Source organism: Heptranchias perlo, chromosome 3 (genome assembly GCF_035084215.1).
Source record: "Heptranchias perlo isolate sHepPer1 chromosome 3, sHepPer1.hap1, whole genome shotgun sequence".
Lineage (NCBI taxonomy): Eukaryota > Metazoa > Chordata > Chondrichthyes > Hexanchiformes > Hexanchidae > Heptranchias > Heptranchias perlo.
Window position 1 is genome coordinate 18,196,973 of NC_090327.1, and position 25,297 is coordinate 18,222,269.

A 25,297-nucleotide genomic window follows, 5' to 3' on the forward strand; every position below is an offset into this window, starting at 1 on the left:
CTATCAGGATACCCTTCTATTCTTTTCTCCCTCATGTGCTCATCTAGCTTTCCCTTAAATGCATCTTTGCTGCTTGTTCAACTACTTCTTGTGGTAGCACATTTCACATTCTTATCAGTCTTTGGGTAAAGAAGTTTCTCCTGTATTCCCTATTGGATTTATTAGCGACTATTTTATTTTTATGACCTTTAGTTTCGACTTCCCCCACAAGTGGAAATATTTTCTCTACATCTATCCAACCAAACCCTATCATTATCTTAAAGACCTTGACCAGGTCACCCCTCAGCCTTTTCTAGAGAAAAGAATCCCAGCCTGTTCAGCATTTCCTGATAAGGATATCCTCCCAGTTCTGGCATCATCCTTTTGAATCTTTTTTGCACCCTCTCCAATGCCTCTACATCCTTTCTATAACATGGAGACCAGAACTGTGCACAATACTCCAAGCATCTTCAGCCAGAAGTGCCAAGTGGATGATCCATCTCGGCCTCCTCCCAATATCCCCACCATCACAGAAGCCAGTCTTCAGCCAATTCGATTCACTCCACGTGATATCAAGAAACGGCTGAGTGCACTGGATACAACAAAGGCGATGGGCCCCATCAACATCCCGGCTGTGGTGCTGAAGACTTGTGCTCCAGAACTAGCCACGCCTCTAGCCAAGCTGTTCCAGTACAGCTACAACACTGGCATCTACCCGACAATGTGGAAAATTGCCCAGGTATGTCCTGTCCACAAAAAGCAGGACAAATCCAATCCGGCCAATTACAGCTCCATCAGTCTACCCTCAATCATCAGCAAATGATGGAAGGTGTCGTCAACAGTGCTATCAAGCAGCACTTACCAATAACCAGCTCACCGATGCTCAGTTTGGGTTCCGCCAGGACCACTCGGCTCCAGACCTCATTACAGCCTTGGTCCAAACATGGCCAAAAGAGCTGAATTCCAGAGGTGAGGTGAGAGTGACTGCCCTTGACATCAAGGCAGCATTTGACTGAGGGTAGCACCAAGGAGCCCTAGTAAAATTGAAGTCAATGGGAATCAGGGGGAAAACTCTCCAGTGGTTGGAGTCATACCTAGCACAAAGGAAGAGGGTAGTGGTTGTTGGAGGCCAATCATCTCAGTCCCAGGACATTGCTGCAGAAGTTCCTCAGGGCAATGTCCTAGGCCCAACCATCTTCAGCTGCTTCATCAATGACCTTCCCTCCATCATAAGGTCAAAAATGGGGATGTTCGCTGATGATTGCACAGTGTTCAGTTCCATTCACAACCCCTCAGATAATGAAGCAGTCCGTGCCCGCATGCAGCAAGACCTGGACAACATCCAGGCTTGGGCTGATAAGTGGCAAGTAACGTTCGCGCCAGACAAGTGCCAGGCAATGACCATCTCCAACAAGAGAGAGTCTAACCACCTCCTCTTGAGATTCAACGACATTACCATTGCCGAATCCCCCATCATCAACATCCTGGGGGTCACCATTGACCAGAAACTTAACTGGACCAGCCACATAAATACCGTAGCTACGAGAGCAGGTCAGAGGCTCGGTATTCTGCGGCAAGTGACTCACCTCCTGACTCCCCAAAGCCTTTCCACTGTCTACAAGACACAAGTCAGTAGTGTGATAGAATACTCTCCACTCCACTTGCCTGGATGAGTGCAGCTCCAACAACACTCAAGAAGCTCGACACAATCCAGGACAAAGCAGCCTGCTTGATTGGCACCCCACCCACCACCCTAAACGTTCATTCCCTTCACCACCGGCGCACAGTGGCTGCAGTGTGTACCATCTACAGGATACACTGCAGCAACTCAGCAAGGCTTCTTCGACAGCACCTCCCAAACCCATCTAGAAGGACAAGGGCAGCAGGCACATGGGAACAAAACCACTTGCACGTTCCCCTCCAAGTCACATACCATCCCGACTTCTAAATATATCACCGTTCCTTCATCGTCGCTGGGTCAAAATCCTGGAACTCCCTACCTAACAGCACTATGGGAGAACCTTCACCACACGGACTGCAACGGTTCAAGAAGGCGGCTCATCACCACCTTCTCAAGGGCAATTAGGGATGGGCACTAAATTCTAGCCTTGCCAGCGATGCCCATGAATGAATAAAAAAAATACTCCAAGTGTGGTCTAACCAAACTGTCATAGCCTGGAAGTCAGTATTTTAGGTACTATCAATTCTCTCCCCCTATTGCCACCAGAGCTTCAGTTTGTGCTTCCATTGAGGTGGAGGCACCAACTTGTCCCTGGATGCTTCTTAGATGGGTTAAGCTGCAGATTCCAATTAAGCAATCACACACTCCAGTGATGTCCACAGTGAACTAAAAGCTTTCCTGATGTTGCCACAAATAAGAGTTTGATCCTTGTAGGCCATGAGATGTTTCAGGTTGGGGATGCCTTCTCAGTGGCCTGCCTCTTACAGGCATTATAAGCCATTTTCTCCTGCAACAGGATTGAGTAAATTAGATGAAAGCTAGCAGTTGAGGTGTATGTGACAAGTGGTAAGGAAGAGCTGAAGTCAGAGATGTGGCGGTACCACCCTGTTAAAGTGGAGGAAGGGGTTTTAGTGTTCTACATACAAGTAATTGCTGTAAGGGGAGTTGCTCTGTAAAATATCCATACCCTGAGATCCCGAATTAATCACGGTGCATTGTGAAGGGTTGGTCGTGCAGTTATTACTTTTAGAGGTTGAAGAGTGTGCTGGTGCCCAGGATGCCCAAGGAAGAAAAGGTAAAGTGTTACCTTGCCTGCCCTGGTCAGGTTTTTGAACTTTATGTGGTACTGGCCTGCGATTCTGGGGGTGAAAGAGTTGCCATTCAGTGCCATCTCCTTCAACATAACGTGATCTTTTTGGTAGGTTTCTTGGCATAGAACTCTTTCTCTTTTCCTTCTCTAAAGGACATTAGTGAACCAATTGGATCTTTACGACAATCGGCCAGCTTCATTGTCCCTTTTACCGGTACCAGTTTTTTATTTCCAGATTTTTTTCAAACAAAAATCATATTCTCAAGCTGCTGTAGTGGGATTTGATGTTCCCCACCCCTATAGTCTCACTGCAGCCAGATTAGTAAATTCCACGACAGCATTTGAAGGGTGAAATCTTGCACTGTGCACCTAGTTCTTTGTTGATGATCCTGAATGAAAATCTCAGTATAAGAATTGATGGGGTAAACTTTCATCTTTACCACCTGGGCAGTAACCTGATTTTTATTCCATAATGGAATGAAAATAAGGCGGGTTCTACAACAGCAAGGCAGTCTGCTCCTCCGGGTTACAGCGCAGGTGGTGAAAATGAAAATTTACCCCGATGTGTATTATTGGATTAATCAATATGGCATTCACATGGGTGCTGTGACATGTGGCACTGCAGTCACCCCAAACAACCATACAAATAAAAATAGAGAATATGGTTTCTGAAGCATCAAAATTTTAATTGAGTGCATGGAAAACAATGAAAAACTCAAAAATAAACGAAGTGAAACAAAATGCAAAACCAATAACAGAGAACATATTACTGTCATTGCTGTCAAATTACTGTGTGAATATTTCAGATTTTTGTACATCAAAGAAATTCACTGTGCTATCTACATTATTTTACCACAGCTCATACTTGTCCAAGTATTTGGTTACTCTGTCTCTGATAATAGATCCCAGTAATTTAAATTTAATGTTAAATTGGAAGGTTTCTCCCTCCCTTCTTAAATAACGGAGTGACATTTGCAATTTTCTAATCCAAGGGCATAATTCCTGAATCTAGAGATTTGTAAAATTATGACGAATGCATCTGTAATTTCCTCACCTGTTTCTTTAATACCATGGGGTGGAAACCATCAGGTCCTGGAGATTTGTTTACCTTAAGTCCCATTATTTTCTCCATTACAATTTTTTAAACTTATATTGAATCCACTAAGTTTCTCCCCTTGACTTCTTTTTAGGTTCCCTTGAGCACTGTCATTTTATCCTCTTCCACCACTGTGAAAATGGATACAATGCTCTCATTTAACAAGTCTGCCATTTCCTTATTATTCATTATAGTCTCACCTACATCCGTCTTTATGGGCCTTTATTCTCCTTCACCACTCTCTGGGGTAGATTTTGACTTTGTGTGATAGTGTAAAATGGGGGATAGTAAATTGGCAGCCCAGAAGTCAATGGAAATAAATTTGGGAGAGATGTAAAACAGGCTGTTGATTCACTATCACCCGTTTACACTATCGTACAATCAAAATCCACCCTTCTTTCTCTTAATATATTTTAAAAAACTTTTGCTGTTAGCTTTAATATCCATTGCAAGTTTTTTTTTCATATTACCTTTATGCACCACTTACTACTTTCTTTGTATCCCTTTGCTGTTTATTTAGCTCTCCCAGTCCACTGGATTCCACTTTTTCTTGCATTTGTGTAAACTTTTTCTTTTAGCTTGATACTGTCTCTTACCTCATTTGTTGACCACGGTTGCTAACTATACAAGTGGAACACCCAGGTGGCTCTGCTGTAAAGGGGGGGAGGAGAATGGACAGGAGAGCGATAGTGATAGGAGATTCTATAGTTGGGGGAACAGATAGGCGTTTCTGTGGCCACAGATGAGATTCCAGGATGGTTGCCTCCCTGGTGCCAGAGTCAAGGATGTCACCGAGCAGCTGCAGAACATTCTGGAGGGGGAGGGTGAACAGCCAGTGGTAGTGGTCCATATCGGTATCAACGACATAGGTAGAAAGTGAGATGAGGTCTTGCAGGCAGATTTTAAGGAATTAGGAAAGAGATTGATAAGCAGGACTTCAATGGTAGTAATCTCTGGATTACTCCCAGTGCCATGCGCTCGCGAGTATAGAAGTAGGAGGACAGAGCAGATGAATGTGTGGCTGGAGAGATAGTGCAGGAGGGAGGGCTTTAGATTCCTGGGGCATTGGGACAGGTTCAGGGGGAGGTGGGACCTGTACAAGCCGGACGGGTAGCATCTCAACAGGGCCGGGACCAATATCCTCACAGGGAGGATTGCTAGTGTTGTGGGGGAGGGTTTAAACTAGCTTGGCAGAGGGATGGGAAACTGAGTGTAGATTCTGAAGGAGAGTAGCAGAGCTGGAAATGAAAGGCAGAAAATTCATAAGTAAGTTTGGAAAGCAGAGGAAACAAAAGTTAGAAAGTAGACAACAAAGGAGTTTGGCAGTGCTTAATGGTATATACCTCAATGCAAGGAGTATAGTGAATAAGGCAGATGAGCTGAGGGCACAGAAAGACACGTGGCAGTGTGATATCTTAGCTATTACTGAAACATGGCTTAAACAGGGACAGGAATGGCAGTTCAACGGTCCTGGTTACAGGGTTTTCAGACGAGATACAGAGGGGGTAAAAAAGAAGGGGGGGTTAGTAATATTAGTTAAAGAAATAATTATGGCCGTGAGGAGGGATGATATGTTAGAAGGATCATCAAATGAGGCCATATGGGTTGAGCTAAAGAACAAAAAAGGGGCAATCGCACTGCTGGGAGTGTACTATAGACCCACGAACAGTCAGAGGGAAGTGGAAGAGCAAATATGTAGGCAAATTTCCAAGAAGTGCAAAAACAATAGGGCAGTAATAGTAGGGGATTTCAACTACCTTAACTGGGATACAATCAGTGCAAAAGGTATAGAGGGTGCAGAATTCTTAAATTGCATTCAGGAGAACTTTTTTAGCTGGTACGTAACAAGCTCAACAAGAGGGGAAGCAGTTCTGGATTTAGTTTTAGGGAATGAAGCTGGGCAGGTGGAAGGAGTATCAGTTGGAGAGCATTTTGCTGGTAGTGATCATAATTCGTTAGATTTAGCATAGTTATGGAAAAGGACAAAGATAGAACAGGAGTAAAGGTTCTAAATTGGGGAAAGGCCAATTTTACTAATCTGAGAAGTGATTTAGCAAAAGTGGTCTGGAAACAGCTACTTGAAGGTAAATCAGTGTCAGAGCAGTGGGAGGCACTCAAGGGAGAAATTCAAGGGGTTCAGAGTAAACATGTTCCCACAAAGAAAAGGGATGGGACTGCCAAATCTAGGGCCCCCTGGATGACAAGGAGCATACAGGGTAAGATAAGGCAAAAAGGGGAAGCTTATGACACCAAGAGCTCAATACTGCAGAAAGCCGAGAGGAGTATAGAAAGTGCAAGGGTGAAATTAAAAAGGAAATTAGGAAAGCAAAGAGAGGGCATGAAAAAATACTGGCAAGTAAAATTAAGGAAAACCCGAAAATGTTTTATAAATACATAAAAAGTAAGAGGATAACAAAGGAAAGAGTAGGGCCGGTTAGAGACCAAAAAGGTACCCGATGTGTGGAGGCGGATGTTGTGGGTATGGTTCTTAATGAATACTTTGTGCTTGTCTTCACAAAAGAGGGGGATGATGCAGATATTGTAGTTAAGGAGGAGGAGTGTGAAATATTGGATGAAATGTATCCCAGGCTGCTAAGAGAAGCAAGGGAGCAAGTAACGGAGGCTCTGACCATCATTTTCCAATCCTCCCTGGCTACAGAGGATTGGAGGACTGCTAACATTGCACTGTTGTTTAAAAAGGGAGAAAGAGATAGACCGAGTAATTATAGGCCAGTCAGTCTAACCTCGGTGGTGGGTAAATCATTGGAATCGATTCTGAGGGACAGCATAAATCGTCGTTTAAAAGGCACGGGTTAATCAAGGACAGTCAGCATGGATTTATTAAGGGAAGGTCGTGTCTGACTAACTTGATTGAATTTTTTGAGGAGGGTCGATGAGGATTGCGTGTTTGATGTGTTCTACATGGATTTTAGCAAGGATTTTCACAAGGAACACATGGCAGACTGGTCAAAAAAGTAAAAGCCCATGGAATCCAAGGGAAAGTGGCTGGTTGGATCCAAAATCGGCTCAGTGGCAGGAAGCAAAGGGTAATGGTTGACGGGTGTTTTTGCGACTGGAAGGCTGTTTCCAGTGGGGTCCCACAAGGCTCAGTGCTGGGTCCCTTGCTTTTTGTGGTATATATTAATAATTTGGACTTGAATATGGGGGGCTTGATTAAGAAGTTTGCAGATGATACAAAAATTGGCTATGTGGTTGATAGTGAGGAGGAAAGCTGTAGACTGCAGGAAGATATCAGTGGACTGGTCAGGTGGGCAGAAAAGTGGCAAACACAATTCAATCCAGAGAAGTGTGAGATAATGCATTTGGGGAGGGCAAACAAGGCAAGGGAGTACACAATAAATGGGAGGATACTGAGAGGTGTAGAGAAAGTGAGGGACCTTGGAGTGCATGTCCACAGATCCCTGAAGGTAGCAGGACAGGTAGATAAGGTGGTTAAAAAGGCATTCGCGATACTTTATTAGCCAAGGCATAGAATATAAGAGTAGGGAAGTTATGCCAGAACTGTACAAAACATTGGTCAGGCCACAGCTTGAGTACTGCGTACAGTTCTGATCACCACATTACAGGAAAGATGTGATTGCACTAGAGAGGGTACAGAGGAGATTTACGAGGATGTTGCCAGGACTGGAGAATTTTAGCTATGAGAAAAGATTGGATAGGCTGGGGTTGTTTTCTTTGGAACAAAGGAGGCTGAGGGGAGATTTAATTGAGGTATATAAAATTATGATGGGACCTATTTCCCTTAGCAGAGGGGTCAGTGACCAGAGGGCATAGATTTAAAGTAATTGGTAGAAGGATTAGAGGGGAGCTGAGGAGAAATTTTTCACCCAGAGATTGGTGGTGGGGGTCTGGAACTCACTGCCCGAAAGGGTGGCAGAGGCAGAAACCCTCCACTCATTTAAAAAGTACTTGGGTATGCACTTGAAGTGCCGTAACCTACAGGGCTACGGACCAAGTGCTGGAAAGTGGGATTAAGCTGGATAGCTCTATTTCAGCCAGCACGGACACGATGGGCCGAATGGCCTCCTTCTGTGCCGTAACTTTCTGTGATTCTAATAGCTAGCTGTCTAGTGTCTGGTTTCAGGGCAGCACTGGGGAAGTCTGGGTACAGGCTGCAACGCTATTGTATTTAGTTGTGACTGCCCATAGTCCTGAGATTGTCATGAGAAAAAAGGGAGCGTTACCCTCAAGAGAAAAAGTCAGTGTTAGCGCTGGTGAACAAGAGGAACCTTTTTCCACATTCAAAATCTGATAAGTGGAGGAAAAGGATTAGTTCATGGCTTGAATTCTGAAATTTGCTTTGCTGATAATAAAAATTAATTGAAAACCATAATAAGTAATGGCTGCACACTATTACACACAGAAGTAAGCAGAAAAATAGTCGCTGCGATTTTAAGTGGGGGAGAGGAGCGAACATGGGGCCGGTGGGTTGAGCGTCAGGTGTGCCTCGGCTCATCGACACGAGGCCTGGGCCATTTGAACTCCCGGGCCTTGTATAAATATCCACGGTCTGACTTCCACCCTGGCAGTCTGACAAGTGGTGGGGTGGGGAGGTGGGGGGGAGAGAGGGGGTGTGCAGGGTGAAGGATGGGCAATTGTGGTCGGGGAGGGTGGAGACCGGGGCCTTAGGTTTCCTTGTGGGGCCTGCAGGGGCACTCCTGCTCCTCCTGGCCCACAGGAAACCCTTTCAAAAAACATATTTACCTGTTTGGTCTTCTTCTTGTCCTGCTTCTCCTTCGCGGCCAGTGCTCCTGGAGAGGCTGGCACCGGCCGCAAAATGCATCTGTCCAGAGTTAAAATAGGGTTTGAATGACATCGTCAGAACCTGACTTTAGAAATACACCGAGGCCCTCGCCTGCCTGGAGGTAGTTAGGCTCTCTTTTGTTGGTGATGGTCATTGCCTGACAGTTGTGCTGCGCGAAAGTTACTTGCCGCTTATCAGCCCAAGCCTGGCTGTTGTCCAGGTCTTGCTGCATACGGGGCATGGACTGTTTCATTATCTGAGGAATTACGAATGTAGCTGAACACTGTGCAGTCATCAGCAAACAGCCCCACTTCTGACCTTATGTTGGCAGGGAAGGTCGTTTGTGAAGCAGTTGATGATAGCTGGGCTTAGGACTCTGACCTGAGGAACTCCTGCAGCGATGTCCTGGAGCTGAGAAGTTTTTGAACAGCCTGCTGAAAAAACTGACTGCCTGGTCAAAAAACAGATAGGGGAATCCTACTTATTCTGGCACACCAGCAATTAAAATAACAAGGGAAATTCTAAATAACTCAGAAATCCCACTTTCACAGTCTGCTTTTCCACAATTGCAAAAAATAATTGTTTTGATTATTTTTAAGGCTTGTCATTTACTTGTCACTGCCTGTTTCATATTATTTGTTTAATTTGACAATTTAGATTTGCAACAAGAAAGCTCCAGTGTTCTTTGAATTTAAAGTTATCAAAAATATAGTACTTAACTACCCTGTACTTTATTTCATTATTGATGAATTTAAACTATTGGCATGCAATATGAAATAAGTGTTATTTAATTATACAAAATCATCTCCGTTCTACTGCACAAAAGTGTACATCTTCACATTCTATTGTTGATCTGGTCTGTGGTGCCTGGAGATGTGTCAATCTGGAAAAGAAAAATGAACAGCGTGGATTTTTAATACTCAGAGGAAAAAACTATCTTTAATATTTGCTTTGAACAGTCGAGGTAATTTAAAGCCATTCCTACATTTTGTTTTCTTGAAACACCAGCCCTTTCACACAGATGGTTTGTGATAAATGTTCTGCAATTTTCTGCAGTCATGTAAGTGTGTTTTTGATAGCAGTTCAGCAGTCTGAAAGATAAATGATGTAAGTGTGCTTGTTAGCATGCATAAGGATTGGGCCAGAGCATTAACCTACTCGTTGATTTATTTCAGTTAATTTAAGCAATGTTTAAATATTAAAATGGTTATTCAGTATGCTTGACTATTCCCTATGATCCATAAAAATGCCAGTATCCCTTCTGTTTACAAACAGAATTTGCATTATAAATATGTCCAGAGCAATAAACAATCTTGGTCTAGCAAGCCTCCACTTTAAAAGTGTTCACATATAAATCTTCTGAGTGGATTATTAATCCATAGACAGTTGGCAGATCCTGGGAAATTCCAGACTCCCTATGCCAGCTATTAAAAAACATATTCAGCTCAAGAACACTTGATGCTGAAACACTTAAAATTGAGGTGCTTTTATATTGTCTGGTACTTGTTCTAGTGTAGCCGGTTCGTATGGCACAGCTCTTGCACAGTCAGCTGCAAATGGAATGAATAACTATTGTAACTCACTCAGAAGATCCTTTTTCAGCAGGGTCTCTAGTCTTAATGAGTCTCATCTGAGCAAGGTCTGCTCTTCAGGAACCAGCTGCACTAGTGCAGGTCATGCACAATGTAAAAAGCATTTTTAGACAATGAAGCTATTCAAAAGCAATATTAACCATAAGCCTCACAAATAAATGATAAAAAAGCTATTTGAAATAAATTGTTTGAACACTTGCTTCAACTCACCTTGACCTAGAAATTCGATGCCGTGCCCAACTTTCAGGCATAAAATGGGTGCCTAAGGGTCCAATATGGCGGGCGGCACATGCGTGCCCATCCCATGCCAAAAGTGCGCTGCCTGCCAAATTGGATTGGGCACCCTGTAGGCATCCATGGCGGGTGCTGAAAGCATTCAAAAATATAATTAACATATTTAAATAAGGGTCCTACACTTGTTTAAGGAGAATATTGCAGTGCTGGAGAAAGACGATGTCCTTGAGGGGTCAAGGACAGAATCTATTTGGTTCGAGTTAAGAAACAATTGAGGCACCATTACACTACTGGGTGTATTCTATATGCCACCAACTAGTGAGAAGGAGATAAAGGAGCAAATTTGCAGGGAAATTACAGAGAGGTGCAAGAGCCATAGAGTAGTGATAATGGGGGACTTCAATTATCCTAATATAGACTGGGATAGTAATAGTGTAAAGGGCAGAGTGTTCAAGAGAACTTTCTTGATCTGTGCATTTCTGGCCCAGTGAGGAAGGAGGCATTGCTGGATCTGGTTCTGGGGAATTAAGTGGGGATCAAGTGGAGCAAGTGTCAGTGGGGGAACATTTAGGGAACCCTGATCATAGTATCATAAGGCTTAGATTAGCTATGGAAAAGGACGAGGAGCAATCTAGAGTAAAAATACTTAGTTGGAGGAGGGCTAATTTCAGTGGGTTATGAACGGATCTGGCCCGGGTAAGTTGGAATCAAAGATTGGCAGGCAATACTGTAATCGAGCAATGGGCAGCCTTTAAAGAGGAGATAGGTCGAGGGGGAAAGGTAGGGCAACCAAAGTCAGAGCTCTTTGGATGACAAAAGAGATAGAGAGTAAGATGAAGCAGAGAAAGGGGGTGTATGACAGGTGTCAGGTTGATAATACAAGTGAGAATCAGGCTGAATATAGAAAGTTCAGAGGAAAGTGAAAAAGGAAATAAGAGGGGCAAAGAGAGAGTATGAGAATAGACTGGCAACTTACATTAAAAAAAATCCAAAAGTCTTCTATAGGCATATAAATAGTAAATGGGTAGTAAGCGGAGGAGCGGGGCCGACTAGGGACCAAAAAGGAGACCTATGCGTGGAGGCAGAGGTCATGGCTGAGGTACTAAATGAGTACTTTGCATCTGTCTTTACCAAGGAAGAAGATGCAGCCAAAGTCACAGCAAAAGAGGAGGTAGTTGAGATACTGGATGGGCTAAAAATTGATAAAGAGGAGGAACTAGGAAGGCTAGCTGCACTTAAAAGTAGATAAGTCACCAGGTCTGGAGGGGATGCATCCGAGGTTGCTGAAGGAAGTAAGGGTGGAAATTGCGAAGGTACTGGCCATAATTTTCCAATCATCCTTAGATATGGGGGTGGTGCCAGAGGACTGGAGAATTGCAAATGTTACACCCTTGTTCAAAAAAGGATGTATCGATAAATCCAGCAACTACAGGCCAGTTTAATCTTGATGTGGAGATGCCGGTGATGGACTGGGGTTGACAATTGTAAACAATTTTACAACACCAAGTTATAGTCCAGCAATTTTATTTTAAATTCACAAGCTTTCGGAGATTTTCTCCTTCCTCAGGCAAATGTTTGAAGAGCTCCTTGAAGCCTACGCATTTATACATATAGAACAATACATGGTGTTTACAGACTGCCCCTGCAACTGCCCGTTGCCAAGGCAATCACCGTGTTCAGACAGAGAGGTGTCACCTGCAGAACCCCCGAATACACATTCAACAAAAAAACAAACAGGGAAAAAAAAAACAGAGAAAAAAAACAGAGAGAGGCAGAAACATCCGGAAGGCAGAGAGAGCCAGCAAATGACCCATTATATTAAAAACAGATAACATTTGTTCGCTGGTGGGGTAACGTGTAGCGTGACATGAACCCAAGATCCCGGTTGAGGCCGTCCTCATGGGTGCGGAACTTGGCTATCAATTTCTGCTCGACGGAGGAACGCGATGGACACCTACAGACGCTGAAAGACGCCCTAGTAAGAACGGGATATGACGCTCGACTCATCGATCGACAGTTCCGACGGGCCACAGCAAAAAATCGCATAGACCTCCTCAGGAGACTAACACGGGACGCAACCAACAGAGTACCCTTTGTCGTCCAGTACTTCCCCGGAGCGGAGAAACTACGCCATGTTCTCCGCAGCCTTCAACATGTCATCAATGAGGACAAACACCTCGCTATGGCCATCCCCACACCTCCACTACTCGCCTTTAAACAGCCACCCAACCTCAAACAGACCATCGTTCGCAGCAAACTACCTAGCTTTCAAGAGAACAGCGTCCACGACGCCACACAACCCTACCACGGTAACCTCTGCAAGACATGCCAGATCATCGACACAGATACCACCATCACACGAGAGGACACCACCCACCAGGTGCATGGTTCATACTCCTGTGACTCGGCCAACGTTGTCTACCTCATACGTTGCAGGAAAGGATGCCCCAGAGCATGGTACATTGGCGAGACCATGCAGACGCTGCGACAACGGATGAACGGACACCGCGCAACAATCGCCAAACAGGAGGGTTCCCTCCCAGTCGGGGAACACTTCAGCAGTCATGGACATTCATCCACCGACCTTCGGGTAAGCGTACTCCAAGGCGGCCTTCGAGACACACGACAACGCAAAATCGTCGAGCAGAAATTGATAGCCAAGTTCCGCACCCATGAGGACGGCCTCAACCGGGATCTTGGGTTCATGTCACGCTACACGTTACCCCACCAGCGAACAAATGTTATCTGTTTTTAATATAATGGGTCATTTGCTGGCTCTCTCTGCCTTCCGGATGTTTCTGCCTCTCTCTGTTTTTTTTCTCTGTTTTTTTTTTCCCTGTTTGTTTTTTTGTTGAATGTGTATTCGGGGGTTCTGCAGGTGACACCTCTCTGTCTGAACACGGTGATTGCCTTGGCAACGGGCAGTTGCAGGGGCAGTCTGTAAACACCATGTATTGTTCTATATGTATAAATGCGTAGGCTTCAAGGAGCTCTTCAAACATTTGCCTGAGGAAGGAGAAAATCTCCGAAAGCTTGTGAATTTAAAATAATATTGCTGGACTATAACTTGGTGTTGTAAAATTGTTTACAGTTTAATCTTGGTGGTGAGGAAACTTTTAGAAACGATAATCCGGGACAAAATTAACAGTCACTTAGACAAGTGTGGATTAATTAAGGAAAGTTAGCACGGATTTGTTAAAGGCAAATCGTGATTAATTAACTTGATTAAGTTTTTCGATGAGGTAACAGAGAGAGTTGATGAGGGCAATACAGTTGATGTGGTGTATATGGACTTCCAAAAGGCGTTTGATAAAGTGCCATATAATAGGCTTGTTAGCAAAGTTGAAGCCAATGGAATAAAGGGGGCAGTGGCATCATGGATATGAAATTTGTTAAGTGACAGGAAACAGAGAGTAGTGGTGAACGGTTGTTTTTTGGACTGGAGTACTGACCCCTGGTGTTCCCCAGGGGTCGGTACTAGGACCACTGCTTTTCTTGATATATATTAATGACTTGGACTTGGGTGTACAGGGCACAATTTCAAAATTTGCAGATGACACAAAACTTGGAAATGTGGTGAACAGTGAGGAGGATAGTGATAGACTTCAAGAGGACCTAGACAGACTGGTGGAATGGATGGTCACGTGGCAGATGAAATTTAACGCAGGGAAGTGCAAAGTGATACATTTTGGTAGGAAGAATGAGGAGAGGCAATTCAAACTAAATAGTACAATTCTAATGGGGGTGCAGGAACAAAGAGATCTGGGGGTATATGTGCACAAATCGTTGAAGGTGTCAGGGCAGGTTGAGAAAGCAGTTAAAAAGCATATGGGATGCTGGGCTTTATAAATAGAGGCATAGAGTACAAAAGCAAGGAAGTTATGATGAATCTTTATAAAACACTGGTTCGGCCACAACAGGAGTATTGTGTCCAATTCTGGGCACTGCACTTTCGGAAGGATGTGAAGGCCTTAGGGAGGATGCAGAAAAGATTTACTAGAATGGTTCCAGAGATGAAGGACTTTAGTTACGTGGATAGACTGAAGAAGCTGGGGTTGTTCTCCCTAGAGCAGAGAAGGTTGAGAGAAGATTTGATAGGAGGTGTACAAAATCATGAAGGAGCTGGACAGAGTAGTTAGAGAGAAATTGTTCCCATTGGGGGAAGGGTCAAGAACCAGAGGGCACAGATTTAAGGTGATTGGCAAAAGAACCAAAGGCGACATGAGGAGAAACATTTTTACGCAGCGAGTGGTTATGATCTGGAATGCACTGCCAGAGAGGGTGGTGGCGGCAGATTCAATCTTGGCTTTCAAAAGGGAATTGGATAAGTACTTGAAGGGTAAAAATTTGCAGGTCCACGGGGAAAGGGCGGGGGAGGTGGACCAGCTGGATTGCTCTTGCAGAGAGCTGATACGGGCTCGATGGGCCAAATGGCCTCCTTCTGTGCTGTAATCATTCTATGATTTTCTATGATTCTATTCTCTATGACCATTTTGTCTGTCCCAGCGCCAGTGATAAACTCGCCCAACAACTCATGGTGCTAACAATCAGGAAGGAGCCTTCAGGAGCGCTATTTAAAGGGCTTGTCCCCTCTATACATGTTAGTTGCTGGTTTGTCCTCTTAGGCTGTTAATTACTTTCTGGACCTTCTTTGGGTTATTTTCTGTGTTCCACGAGTGAATTCTGACATCTGGTAACAACTTTGTGCTGGTGCTGGACTGCTTTTGTCTGTTTGGGAAGAGTTTATGCTAGTCCTGTGTGGTCTGGTAGGTCTGTCTTTATTGCTGGAAGAGGAAGAGGAGCAGTGAAAAAGATAGGAGAGAGCAGGAGCATCTGGGAGAAGAGGGAGGAAGAGGGCACTGCGCAGGAAGCCATACCTACAGCAGATCTTCAGGGAGCATCTCTCCTACCTTAACTTCCCTGATGAGTAATGTGTCAGGTGCCTTCACTTCTCCAAGGAGGCTATCACCTGCTGCAGCCACAACTCGAGCCTCAAACATAGGTCACGGACAGCACTACCTGTGGCACTCAAGGTCACCGTAACTCTTAACTTTTATGCCATAGGGTCGTTCCAGGCAGGTGACATCAGCGACATCTCGCAGTTTGCTGTGCACCGCTGAATCAGTGAGGTGACCAAGACTCTCTATGCCAGGAGGAACACCAACATTACTTTCCCAATGGACAGAGTGAAGCAGGGCGAGAGAGAGCACTAGGCTTTGCCTGTATTGCAGGCTTCCCCAAGCTCTGGACCCACATTGCCCTGCGTGGTCTCCATTAACAGACTGGCACCTTTATCAATAGAAATGGATATCTGTCCCTGAATATGCAGCTTGTTTGCAATTACAGGCAGCACATCATGCTGTTCTGTGCCCAATTTCATGATAAGCCAATCCTCTGTGCTGCTTTTATTCCAACCGGGCCATCAGATTGCAGACTAGCTACTTGGCAACAAAGGGTATCCCCTCCAGACATAGCTTAGGACTCCTGTCAGGAATCCGGGCACAGACGCAGAGCTGGCCTACAATGAGAGTCATGCTGCCACCAGAAATATCATTGAGCAGACCATCGGCATGTTCGAGAAACGCTTCCACTGTTCGGGAGAAGCTTTGCAGTTTAACCCTGACCGTGTTCCGGCTTTATGGTGACATGCTGCATTATTTTACAGTACTGAGGGACCAGCCCTTACCTGGGCAGCCAGAAGTGGAGGAGGAGGAAGATGAGCAGGAGCAACATCGACTTCCAGGGCCCCTAGCTGCCAGAGCTCTCAGAGAGCAACTGATCCAAGAGCTCTTCACCTGAACCATTCCTTCCCTCCCCAATACACCAACAGTTCCACAATCCTTATCACCGCCTTCCTAACAACTACCATCCGATTGCTTCCCTTCAGTCCAGCCTCATGGGTCTTGGCCCCAATTGCTAACAAATATGAACATCAACATCAAATCCAGAATGGAAACTTTAGGGTCAATTTTAATTCCCCCAGGAGGTTTGTGCCATGTTCCCTCCCCCTACCATGTTAAGTTGCCTGAATTCAGGCACCCACACAAAGGAGACTCCCCCGGTCGATAGTGTTAATTTGGTGGATAATTGAGTGTCCCAAACTTTGTTCTTACACATAAGCTGCATTGATACAATAAGCATGAGAATGAAGGCGTGTGCAATATGGTGAGGTTGATTAATGTCAAACAGGAGGAGATTTGTGCTGGTGGGATGTACGGTGATGAAGTGTCTTGCATCAAAATTCTGGTGGATAGTCAAAAAGGTGAAAAAACTTGGAGCATGGATAGTGAAGGTCCCACTCTACTCAAAAAATGGCATTTGCAGAACCTCAAAGCAGTTTAAATACACTTATAGCAAATTTTAAATGAAACTCCACTCATTGCTGGTGGAGCATACTACGTCAACGTTCCTAGTATTGTACTTTGGACCCTTAATATACATACTGAATATTACCTCATCAAGAACAAGAAGAGATGGACCAGTTTGGATATTTTCCTTTGTCATTTTGGGTAGGATTGAAGAGGTTTGAATTTGATCACAAGATGCAATACTACATCCAAGTTTGGGAGGTAGCGGAGGAGGTACTGTATGAACATTGTAATCTTTTAGCAACACATAGTCATCTGCTGATAATAGTTCAATGGTTTTGGATGATGGCAGATTCGTTGTTTGCCCCCCGGCGGGAGGTGACTCTTTGCTTATTATCGCCATCATCACCTTCACAAGCTTAACAGCTATTTCAAAGGGTTCAGCTGAAGTATGTTTACACTTAGCAACAAGATAGTCCATGTTAACGTCACCATCAACCCTCAGTTCATTTATACCAAACAGAAGATCATTTGCGAGGGACTGGTCTTTAGCAATCACCTTTACATGGCAGGGAGGCCTATGGTGGGCAAGGAGTTTCTCGATCCTGTACTTTTCTCTGCCTTTTAAAACTTCCAAAAATTTCCCCTCTGCATACATTGGTAAGATGACTATATTTTGTGTGGAGATGTTTTCACATTCCAGAATATCAATGGTCTGCAGTTTCATCCCAACAAATGTAGAAACATTTCCAGGCTTGACTGTTCGGAATTGGTCCCCTGTTGTAAATGAAGATAACCCTTTTAGTTCTGCATCATAGCATTTTGTAGCAATTACTTCGATCACTCCACCTGTCTTCCTTGCAAGATCTAAATCATAAACTGTTTGGAATGTTCTAGGTGTCCTCTGCAATATCCCGGAATAGGTCTGAGGAACAAGGAAATGTTTCTTGGCAGAGTGCTGCGAGATCTCTGAGACAAGGTATTTCTTCACTTCTGCTCTTTTCAAGATTGTGAGGAACTTTCCAACTTCAAAATGATTTGGGTTACTTTTGCGACTCATTGCAACGTGACTGCTTTTGTCCATGCGGTCTACAATTTGAACAGTCAAAGGAAACTTATCACTTGGCATGGTGTAAATGTCTTCCAAATAAACTGGTGCAACAAAAGGGCTGTTAGCCACTGCATCAGTGATATCAACTATTTCGAAATCAAGTTGCATTGGGATCATAGTTTCTCTTCCTCCTAGACATGAAACAGACTCAATTACTAGAGAAAACGCATGTGGCCTCAATTTATGTTATTCACAACAAGGGTGTGAGAGTTGTTAGAAGGAACTTTTGTAGTGCACCTGGGTAATCAGATGAGCCGCTTCAGAAAATAAACGAGTTGGCCAGAAATGCAGAGTCATCATAATAAGTAATTTGCAATTAATATTAATGAAGGTAATATTTAAAGATTTTTTTGTGCTCATGGAGCTGAGGTATGTTATTGTTGGGGAATGGAATAATTTTCCACTTTGGACACCAGTGTCAACATCAAGCACATTCATATTAGGTATAGCACAGGTCACATGCAAAACCATCCAGGACAAAGCAGCCCGCTTGATTGGCACCCCATCCACCACCTTAAACATTCACTCCCTCCACCACCGGCGCACCGTGGCTGCAGTGTGTACCATCTACAAGATGCACTGCAGTAACTCGCCAAGGCTTCTTCAACTGCACCTCCCTAACCGGTGACCTCTACCATGCAGAAGGACAAGGGCAGCAGGTGCATGGGAACAACACCATCTGCACGTTCCCCTCCAAGTCACACACCATCCTGACTTGAAAATATATCTCCTTACCTTCATCGTCGCTGGGTCAAAATCCTGGAACTCCCTACCTAACAGCACTGTGGGAGAACCTTCACTACATGGACGGCAGTGGTTCAAGAAGGTGGCTCACCACCACCTTCTCAAGGGCAATTAGGGACGGGCAATAAATGCTGGCCCTGCCAGCGACGGCCACATCCCATGAATGAATAAAAAAATATACTTTGCCCCTAATGGTGAGGCTAAATTCCAACCTCAGAAGATTGCCCTACAGCAATTTTATTTCCCACATCAGCGATCCCCAAGGCTTTTCTGATTGAAATTGTTATTTTTGTGCCAGTTAGTGCCAAATTAGGAGCAGTGTTGTGCCTTATGCCTTTCAGGAACTGCCCACACTCATTACAGCTAGCAGGGAAAGCAGACTGTTCTTTCATTCTGGGCTGGATTCAAGTCTAGGTCCCACAGATGAAAGCAGAGTGTGGAAACTCATTTTTGATGTCGTCTAATACCAGTTTTGGCACAGCAAACACTTCAGCCCAAGGCAGATGTTATATTAAATTAAACTAATCGGAAATGATTATAAAACAACGGTAGGCACAACCATCCAAAAGATTATTAGGTATTGTGTACTGCTGAGGATTAAAACCAAGAACAGTAGAATTTAATTACTGGACTTCAGAGGAGCAAGGGTGAGACCTTGGCCCTGAATTTCCATGAGGGTGGTCCCAATCTCCTGCCATGACTTCAGTGAGCGATTGGTCGAACCCCTGGAGAAACACCCCATATGGCTGTTTTCAGCCATTTCTCTGAGGATTCCGTTGATCTTCACCTGAGGTTACGATGGGAGATTGGGAGAACCTCCAAGAAAATTCATTGCCGTTGATCATTTTTACATAGAGACGACTTGGAAAAAAAGAGTTACATTTAATGCTATGTTTTAAAAGCAGAGTGTATTACTGCAAGTAAAAAAAAGAGGGGCTGATATGGTAATATTTGAGATGCTAATGAGCTCCCCTTGATGTTGTTTACTCATAAATTGTAAATAATAAGAAATGTCTCAGTAGTTGGGAGCTCATGCGTCCGTGTCGCATAAGGACTGTGATGAGGTCAGGAACTGATTGTTCGAGCAGAACCAAGCTGAGCATCGGACAGTAACTTATTGGTGAGTCGATGTTGCTTGATGGCACTATTTATTACTCCTTCCATCATTGTGTTAATGGCAATTGGGAGGTGGCTTATAGGGCAGTAATTTGTCCTCCTTATTGTGAACCGAACATGCCTGCAAACGGTTCTGTGAAAGAAATTAGTTATTGAAATCATGAGGTGGTGTTACTTGCCTCATTTATATTACCATGTTCCCTCTGTACTATGAATGGGGTATCATAGAATCGTAGGAAGGTTACAGCACGGAAGGAGGCCATTCGGCCCATCGAGTACGCACCGGCTCTATGCAAGAGCAATCCAGCTAGTCCCACTCCCCTGCCCTATCCCCCTAGCCCTGCAATTTTCTTTACTTTCAAGTACTTATTCAGTTCCAGGGTATAGAACCTTAGAAACAGCAGAGAGAAAATTCATTGTGTAATGGATTTGAGCCCAGTCCCTAATGTTGAAAGGACATTGGGGTAATTTTACCAGTCCAGAAATTCAAGCCCAAATTTCCAATATCAACTACTGGCACTATTGTCTTGTAATATTGCTCCAATTGTGCAAGCTCATTGTATCACCCAATCTCCACAAACTGCTCTATTAACACATATATCGATTATATATAAAAGATTGGTAGGTGGGTCACCACATTCCATTACAAAGTGCGTTGAAAACCCCTGTGCAACCTTTGTCAATGGGCGAATTCATTATAAAAGTTTCCACATTAACCTGCAATACCCATTGTGCCCATAGATGGTGCTGTATTTGGAGATTTCAATATTAAGTGTTGTCCTTACGTCTATGGCTGGGAATTTCCTTGGAGCTGCTCCCGCTACGCACATAAACAGGATTTCCGCTGAACTTCCGACAAAGTTACAACGGCAGAGTGAGAGCAGCTCTGAGGAAATTCCCGGCTTATGCGTCTTTGAGCAAAACTGGGACATTAAAACTTGGAAAAATTCAGGAGCAGGAAAAGGTGGGAAAAAAAACAGGGTCACTACAAATGGCAAAGCATCGTGACCAGTAAATGTAATAAACAGTGTGGAGGATAGCAACAGATTTCAGGAGGACATAGACAGACTGGTGAAATGGGCAGACACATGGCAGATGAAATTTAACGCAGAGAAGTATGAAGTGATTCATTTTGGCAGGAAGAATGAAGAGAGGCAATATAATCTAAATGGTACAATTTTAAATGGAGTGCAGGAACTGAGAGACCTGGGAGTATACATACACAAGTCTTTGAAGGTGGCAGGATAAGTTGAGAAAGCTGTTAAAAAGGCATATGGGATCCTTGGCTTTATAAATAGAGGCATAGTGTACAAAAGCAAGGAAGTTATGCTAAACAGTTATAAAACACTAGTTAGGCCTCAGATGGAGTATTGTGCTCAATTCTGGACACCACACTTTAGGAAGGATGTCAAGGGAAATTACATAGAATGGTACCAGGAATGAAAGACCTCAGTTATATGGAGAGACTGGAGAAGCCGGGGTAGTTCTCCTTAGAGTACAGAAGGTTAAGGGGAGATTTGATGGAGGTGTTCAAAATCATGAAGGGTTTTGATAGAGTAAATAAGGAGAAACTGTTTCCAGTGGCAGAAGGGTCGGTAACCAGAGGACACAGATTTAAGGTAATTGGCAAAAGAACGAGAGGCAACATGAGGAAAAAAGTTTTACGTAGCGAGTTGTTATGATCTGGAATACACTACCTGAAAGGATGGTGGAAGCAGATTCAATAATAACTTTCAAAAGGGAATTGGATAAATACTTGATGGGGAAAAATTCACAGGGCTATGGGGAAAGAGCAGGGGAGTGGGACTAATTGGGTAGCTCTTTCAAAGAGCTGGCACAGGCACGATGGGCCGAATGGGCTCCTTCTGTGCTGTATTATTCCATGATTCTATGTATGAAAAGTACAGAAGCATAAAAAGTCATTAAAAAATTGGGAGCAGCAAAAGGTGTGATAAATCAGTAGGAGTAAAACTCTTAAGAATTTAAAATGACAAAAAAATTGGAGGCAGTGAAATGTTATAATTAATGCTGGGTAATTAAAATTGAGGAAAAAAATTGGACCTACCATTATTTAAGAAAAATTCAGGGCTAATACAACCTCTTGAGATAGTTTTCCCTTGTCCCTCTCTCCATGGAAATAGTCTTCCTTTGCCTCACTTTTCTTCTGACTCCCCACCTGAACTGAGGTGAGATTCTATTTCTCCTCCCCACTGAGGTAGCTTTCCAACCCTCCAATTCCCACTAAGGGAGTCTTCCACCGCCACCTGTTGAAGTAGTTTCTAGATTTTCCCAATCCCTCTGCCAATGCTGAGGTAGCTTCCTGTACTCCTTCCTACCCCAATTGGGATAATTTTCCACCCTCTCCCACTGAGGTAGTCTCCTGCTCCCCGAGGTAGTTTCCTGCTCCCCCACCACTGAGGTAGTTTTCCTGCTTTTCCCATCCTCTCTCATCCTTCCCTATCCTCAATGCTCTTTTCTCCCCATCCTTCCTATCTGAGTACCCCCCTCCTATTCCCTTTCCTCCTCTCCCCTCCTTTCTCCTCTTCCCCTCCACCCCTCTCTCTTATTGCTAGGAAGTGGAATGCTTTCTGATTTCTGGATCCATGTCAACATCAAGAACTTCCAGGTTAGGTACAGCCACGTTAGATGCAGAGTAAGGCTCCCTTCACTTTGTCTCAATAATGTGCCCTAACTCCCTAATAATCCAGTGTAATATTTTCCATTTCCCACACTGGCTATCTTGTTGCATCTCTTGAGCGTAGTTTCTGATTCAATAACAAATTAGGGACAATTTTGTGCTGTGGGCTTATGCTCATTAGGAACTGGATTAAGATCACCCAGTCTTATTTCATGTAGGACTCTTAAAACTGAGACCTAAGAGAAGACTGGCATCCCATCAGCTTTGGCTGGTTTTGAACGAGTCGAATGCATCCCACAGCAAAACGTGTTCTATCAGAGCGGTTTTCTATTCAGGAGTTGTATGGTCAGGAGGTGCAGGCAGGGATTTTGCAATTGGGATCACTTGAGTATTATGCTAATGGTGATTGGGAGGAAGAATTGTCTACGTTAGATTTGTTCTGCTTTTCCTATCAGATTAAACAAGTGCAGAATGTCATTTCTAAATCATCCCCATACAGAATAGGTGTTCAAGGTTGCTAGGTATGAGGAAGGTCATAAAAGGACACAGTAATGTTAAGGTAGGGATCATTAAAGTCATTTTTTCCCCCTGATTTCCAGCATATATTCCTGATTTTTTTCAGTTTGACGGATTGGCTAAAAATGATTCACTCCTGACTTTACAATTAAAAAACTCCAATTTCCGGTGGTCTTTGTGCTGAAAGTTGCGACTTGAGGTGACCGTGCATTCCATTTGTGATGTCAATACACACAATGTCACAAATATGGCCAGGGCATCTCAGGGTCCGATTTTCAGCACCAAATCCTTTCAAGCGAGAATTGTCTTCAGGACTTGAGGTGAGTTCAGATTTACACAGCAGTGAGAGTCGGAGCTCAGTTAACAGATCTGTTCTCAACCAACAAGGATGATAAGCCGAAATGAAATATTTCAATATTCTCAATGAATATACATTCCATTGAGAAATAAAAATTCCACGGGAAAAGTGATTCATCCATGGCCAACTAAAGAAGTTATGGATAGTATCAGATTAAAAGAAGAGGCCTATAATGTTGCCAAGGAGAGTTGTAAGCCTGAGGATCGGGAGAGTTTTAGAAACCAGCAAAGGATGATCAAAAATTGATAAAAAGGGAGAAAATAGAATGAAAGTAAACTAGCAAAAAATATAAAAATGGATTGTAAAAGCTTCTACAAGTATGTAAAAAGGAAGAGAGTAGCAAAAGTAAACATTGGTCCCTTAGAGGCTGAGACAGGAGAAAATATAATGGGGAATAAGGAAATGGCAGAGACATTAAACAAGTATTTTGTATCTGTCTTCACAGTAGATATAACAAAAAGCAAACCAGAAATAATGGGGAACCAAGGGGCTAATGAGAGTGAGGAACTTAAAGTAATTAATATCAATAGAGGAAAAAGTACTGGAGAAACTAATGGGACTAAAAGCCGATAAATCCCCTGGACCTCATGGCCTACATCCGAGGGTTCTAAAAGAGGTGGCTGCAGAGATAGTGGATGCATTGGTTGTGATCTTCCAAAATTCCCTAGATCCTAGAACAGTCCCAGCGGATTGGAAAGTAGCAAATATAATCCCGTTATTCAAGAAAGGAGGGAGAGAGAAAACAGGGAACTACAGGCCAGTTAGCCTGACATCAGTTGTCAGGAAAATGCTGGAATCTATTATTAAGGAAGTTGTAACAGGGCACTTAGAAAATCATAATATGATTAGGCAGAGTCAACATGGTTTTATGAAAGGGCAATCGTGTTTAACAAATTTATTAGAGTTTTTTGAGGATGTAACTAGCAGGGTAGATAAAGGGGAACCAGTGGATGTCGTATATTTGGAATTCCAAAAGGCATTCGATAAGGTGCCACATAAAAGGTTGTTACGCAAGATAAGGGCTCATGGGGTTGGGGGTAATATATTAGCATGGATAGAGGATTGGCTAAGGGACAAAAAGAGAGAGTAGGGATAAATGGGTCATTTTCAGGTTGGCAGGCTGTAACTAGTGGGGTGCTGCAAAGGATCAGTGCTTGGACCTCAGCTATTTACAATCTATATTAATGACTTAGATGAAGGGACCGAGTGTATTGTATCCAAGTTTTCTGACGATACAAAACTAGGTGGGAACGTAAGCCTTGAGGACAGAAAGGGCAGAATTTTAACTGTGAGAAATGGGTGGGTTGGGGGCAGGGAGGCATTGAAAATTGCAACAATTTCAGACCACCCCCCCCAAACCGCCCCCAACCCTCCCATTTCCGGTTTTCACCGGGGCAGGACGAGGGGCGGGCATCCAACCCACTCCCAAGAGGTGGGTTGGTCACTAAAATGTTTCAAGGAGGCTGCGGGCCTCCATTTTGAAAAGTTTTGCAATTTCAACCCCTGGGCACTGGGATCCCCGAGCCTTCTCCTTCACGCTGCGTGAGAGGAGGCGAGAAGGCCCGAAACTTCAAGTGTCCAAGTGCCTTTATCGCACAGCTTGTGGGCCCAGAGGAGCAGGAGTGCTTTCCCCAGGTTCAACATGCCTACCTGCAGCGACCCCCTCAGTGATCGCGGACCCCCCACACCGATCGCGGACCCCCTCAATGATCGCAGACCCCACCAACGATCGCGGATCACCGCAATAACCCCCGATCCCAACAACCCCCCCGCCCCTCGGTGACTGACACCTGATCGCCCCCCATGACGCCCGATCCCCCCTCCCATGACTGATTCCCCCATGACTGACCTCCGATGACTGCCCCCCCCACCCCCGGACTGTCCCCCCTTCTGTGACTCCCTTGCCCATTGGTGCCCCCGTGCCCATTGGTGCCCCCGCACCTATCGGTGCCCCGTGCCCACTGGTGCCCGATGCCCACCGGTGAACCCGTGCCCACCCATTTCCCTGTGCCACCCATGCCCCCCCCATCCTTACAATCTAAGACTTACCTGAAGACATACCTTTTCGT

At 44.2% G+C, this 25,297-nt stretch overlaps 1 protein-coding gene across 1 annotated transcript in view; it reads right to left on the minus strand.

Annotated features, from left to right (window-relative positions):
• Positions 1-3,415: 3,415 nt before the first annotated feature.
• Positions 3,416-25,297, minus strand: part of LOC137310775 (protein THEMIS3-like) — a 65,721-nt gene continuing 43,839 nt past the window's right edge. Inside the window, exons 4-6 of the mRNA XM_067978400.1 lie at positions 16,891-17,987; positions 9,597-9,702; positions 3,416-9,494 (exon numbers count right to left, since the gene is read on the minus strand). Coding sequence (XP_067834501.1) covers positions 9,625-9,702; positions 16,891-17,987 — 1,175 coding nt within the window. The 3' untranslated portion in view covers positions 3,416-9,494; positions 9,597-9,624. The remainder of the gene's footprint in view (positions 9,495-9,596; positions 9,703-16,890; positions 17,988-25,297) is intronic.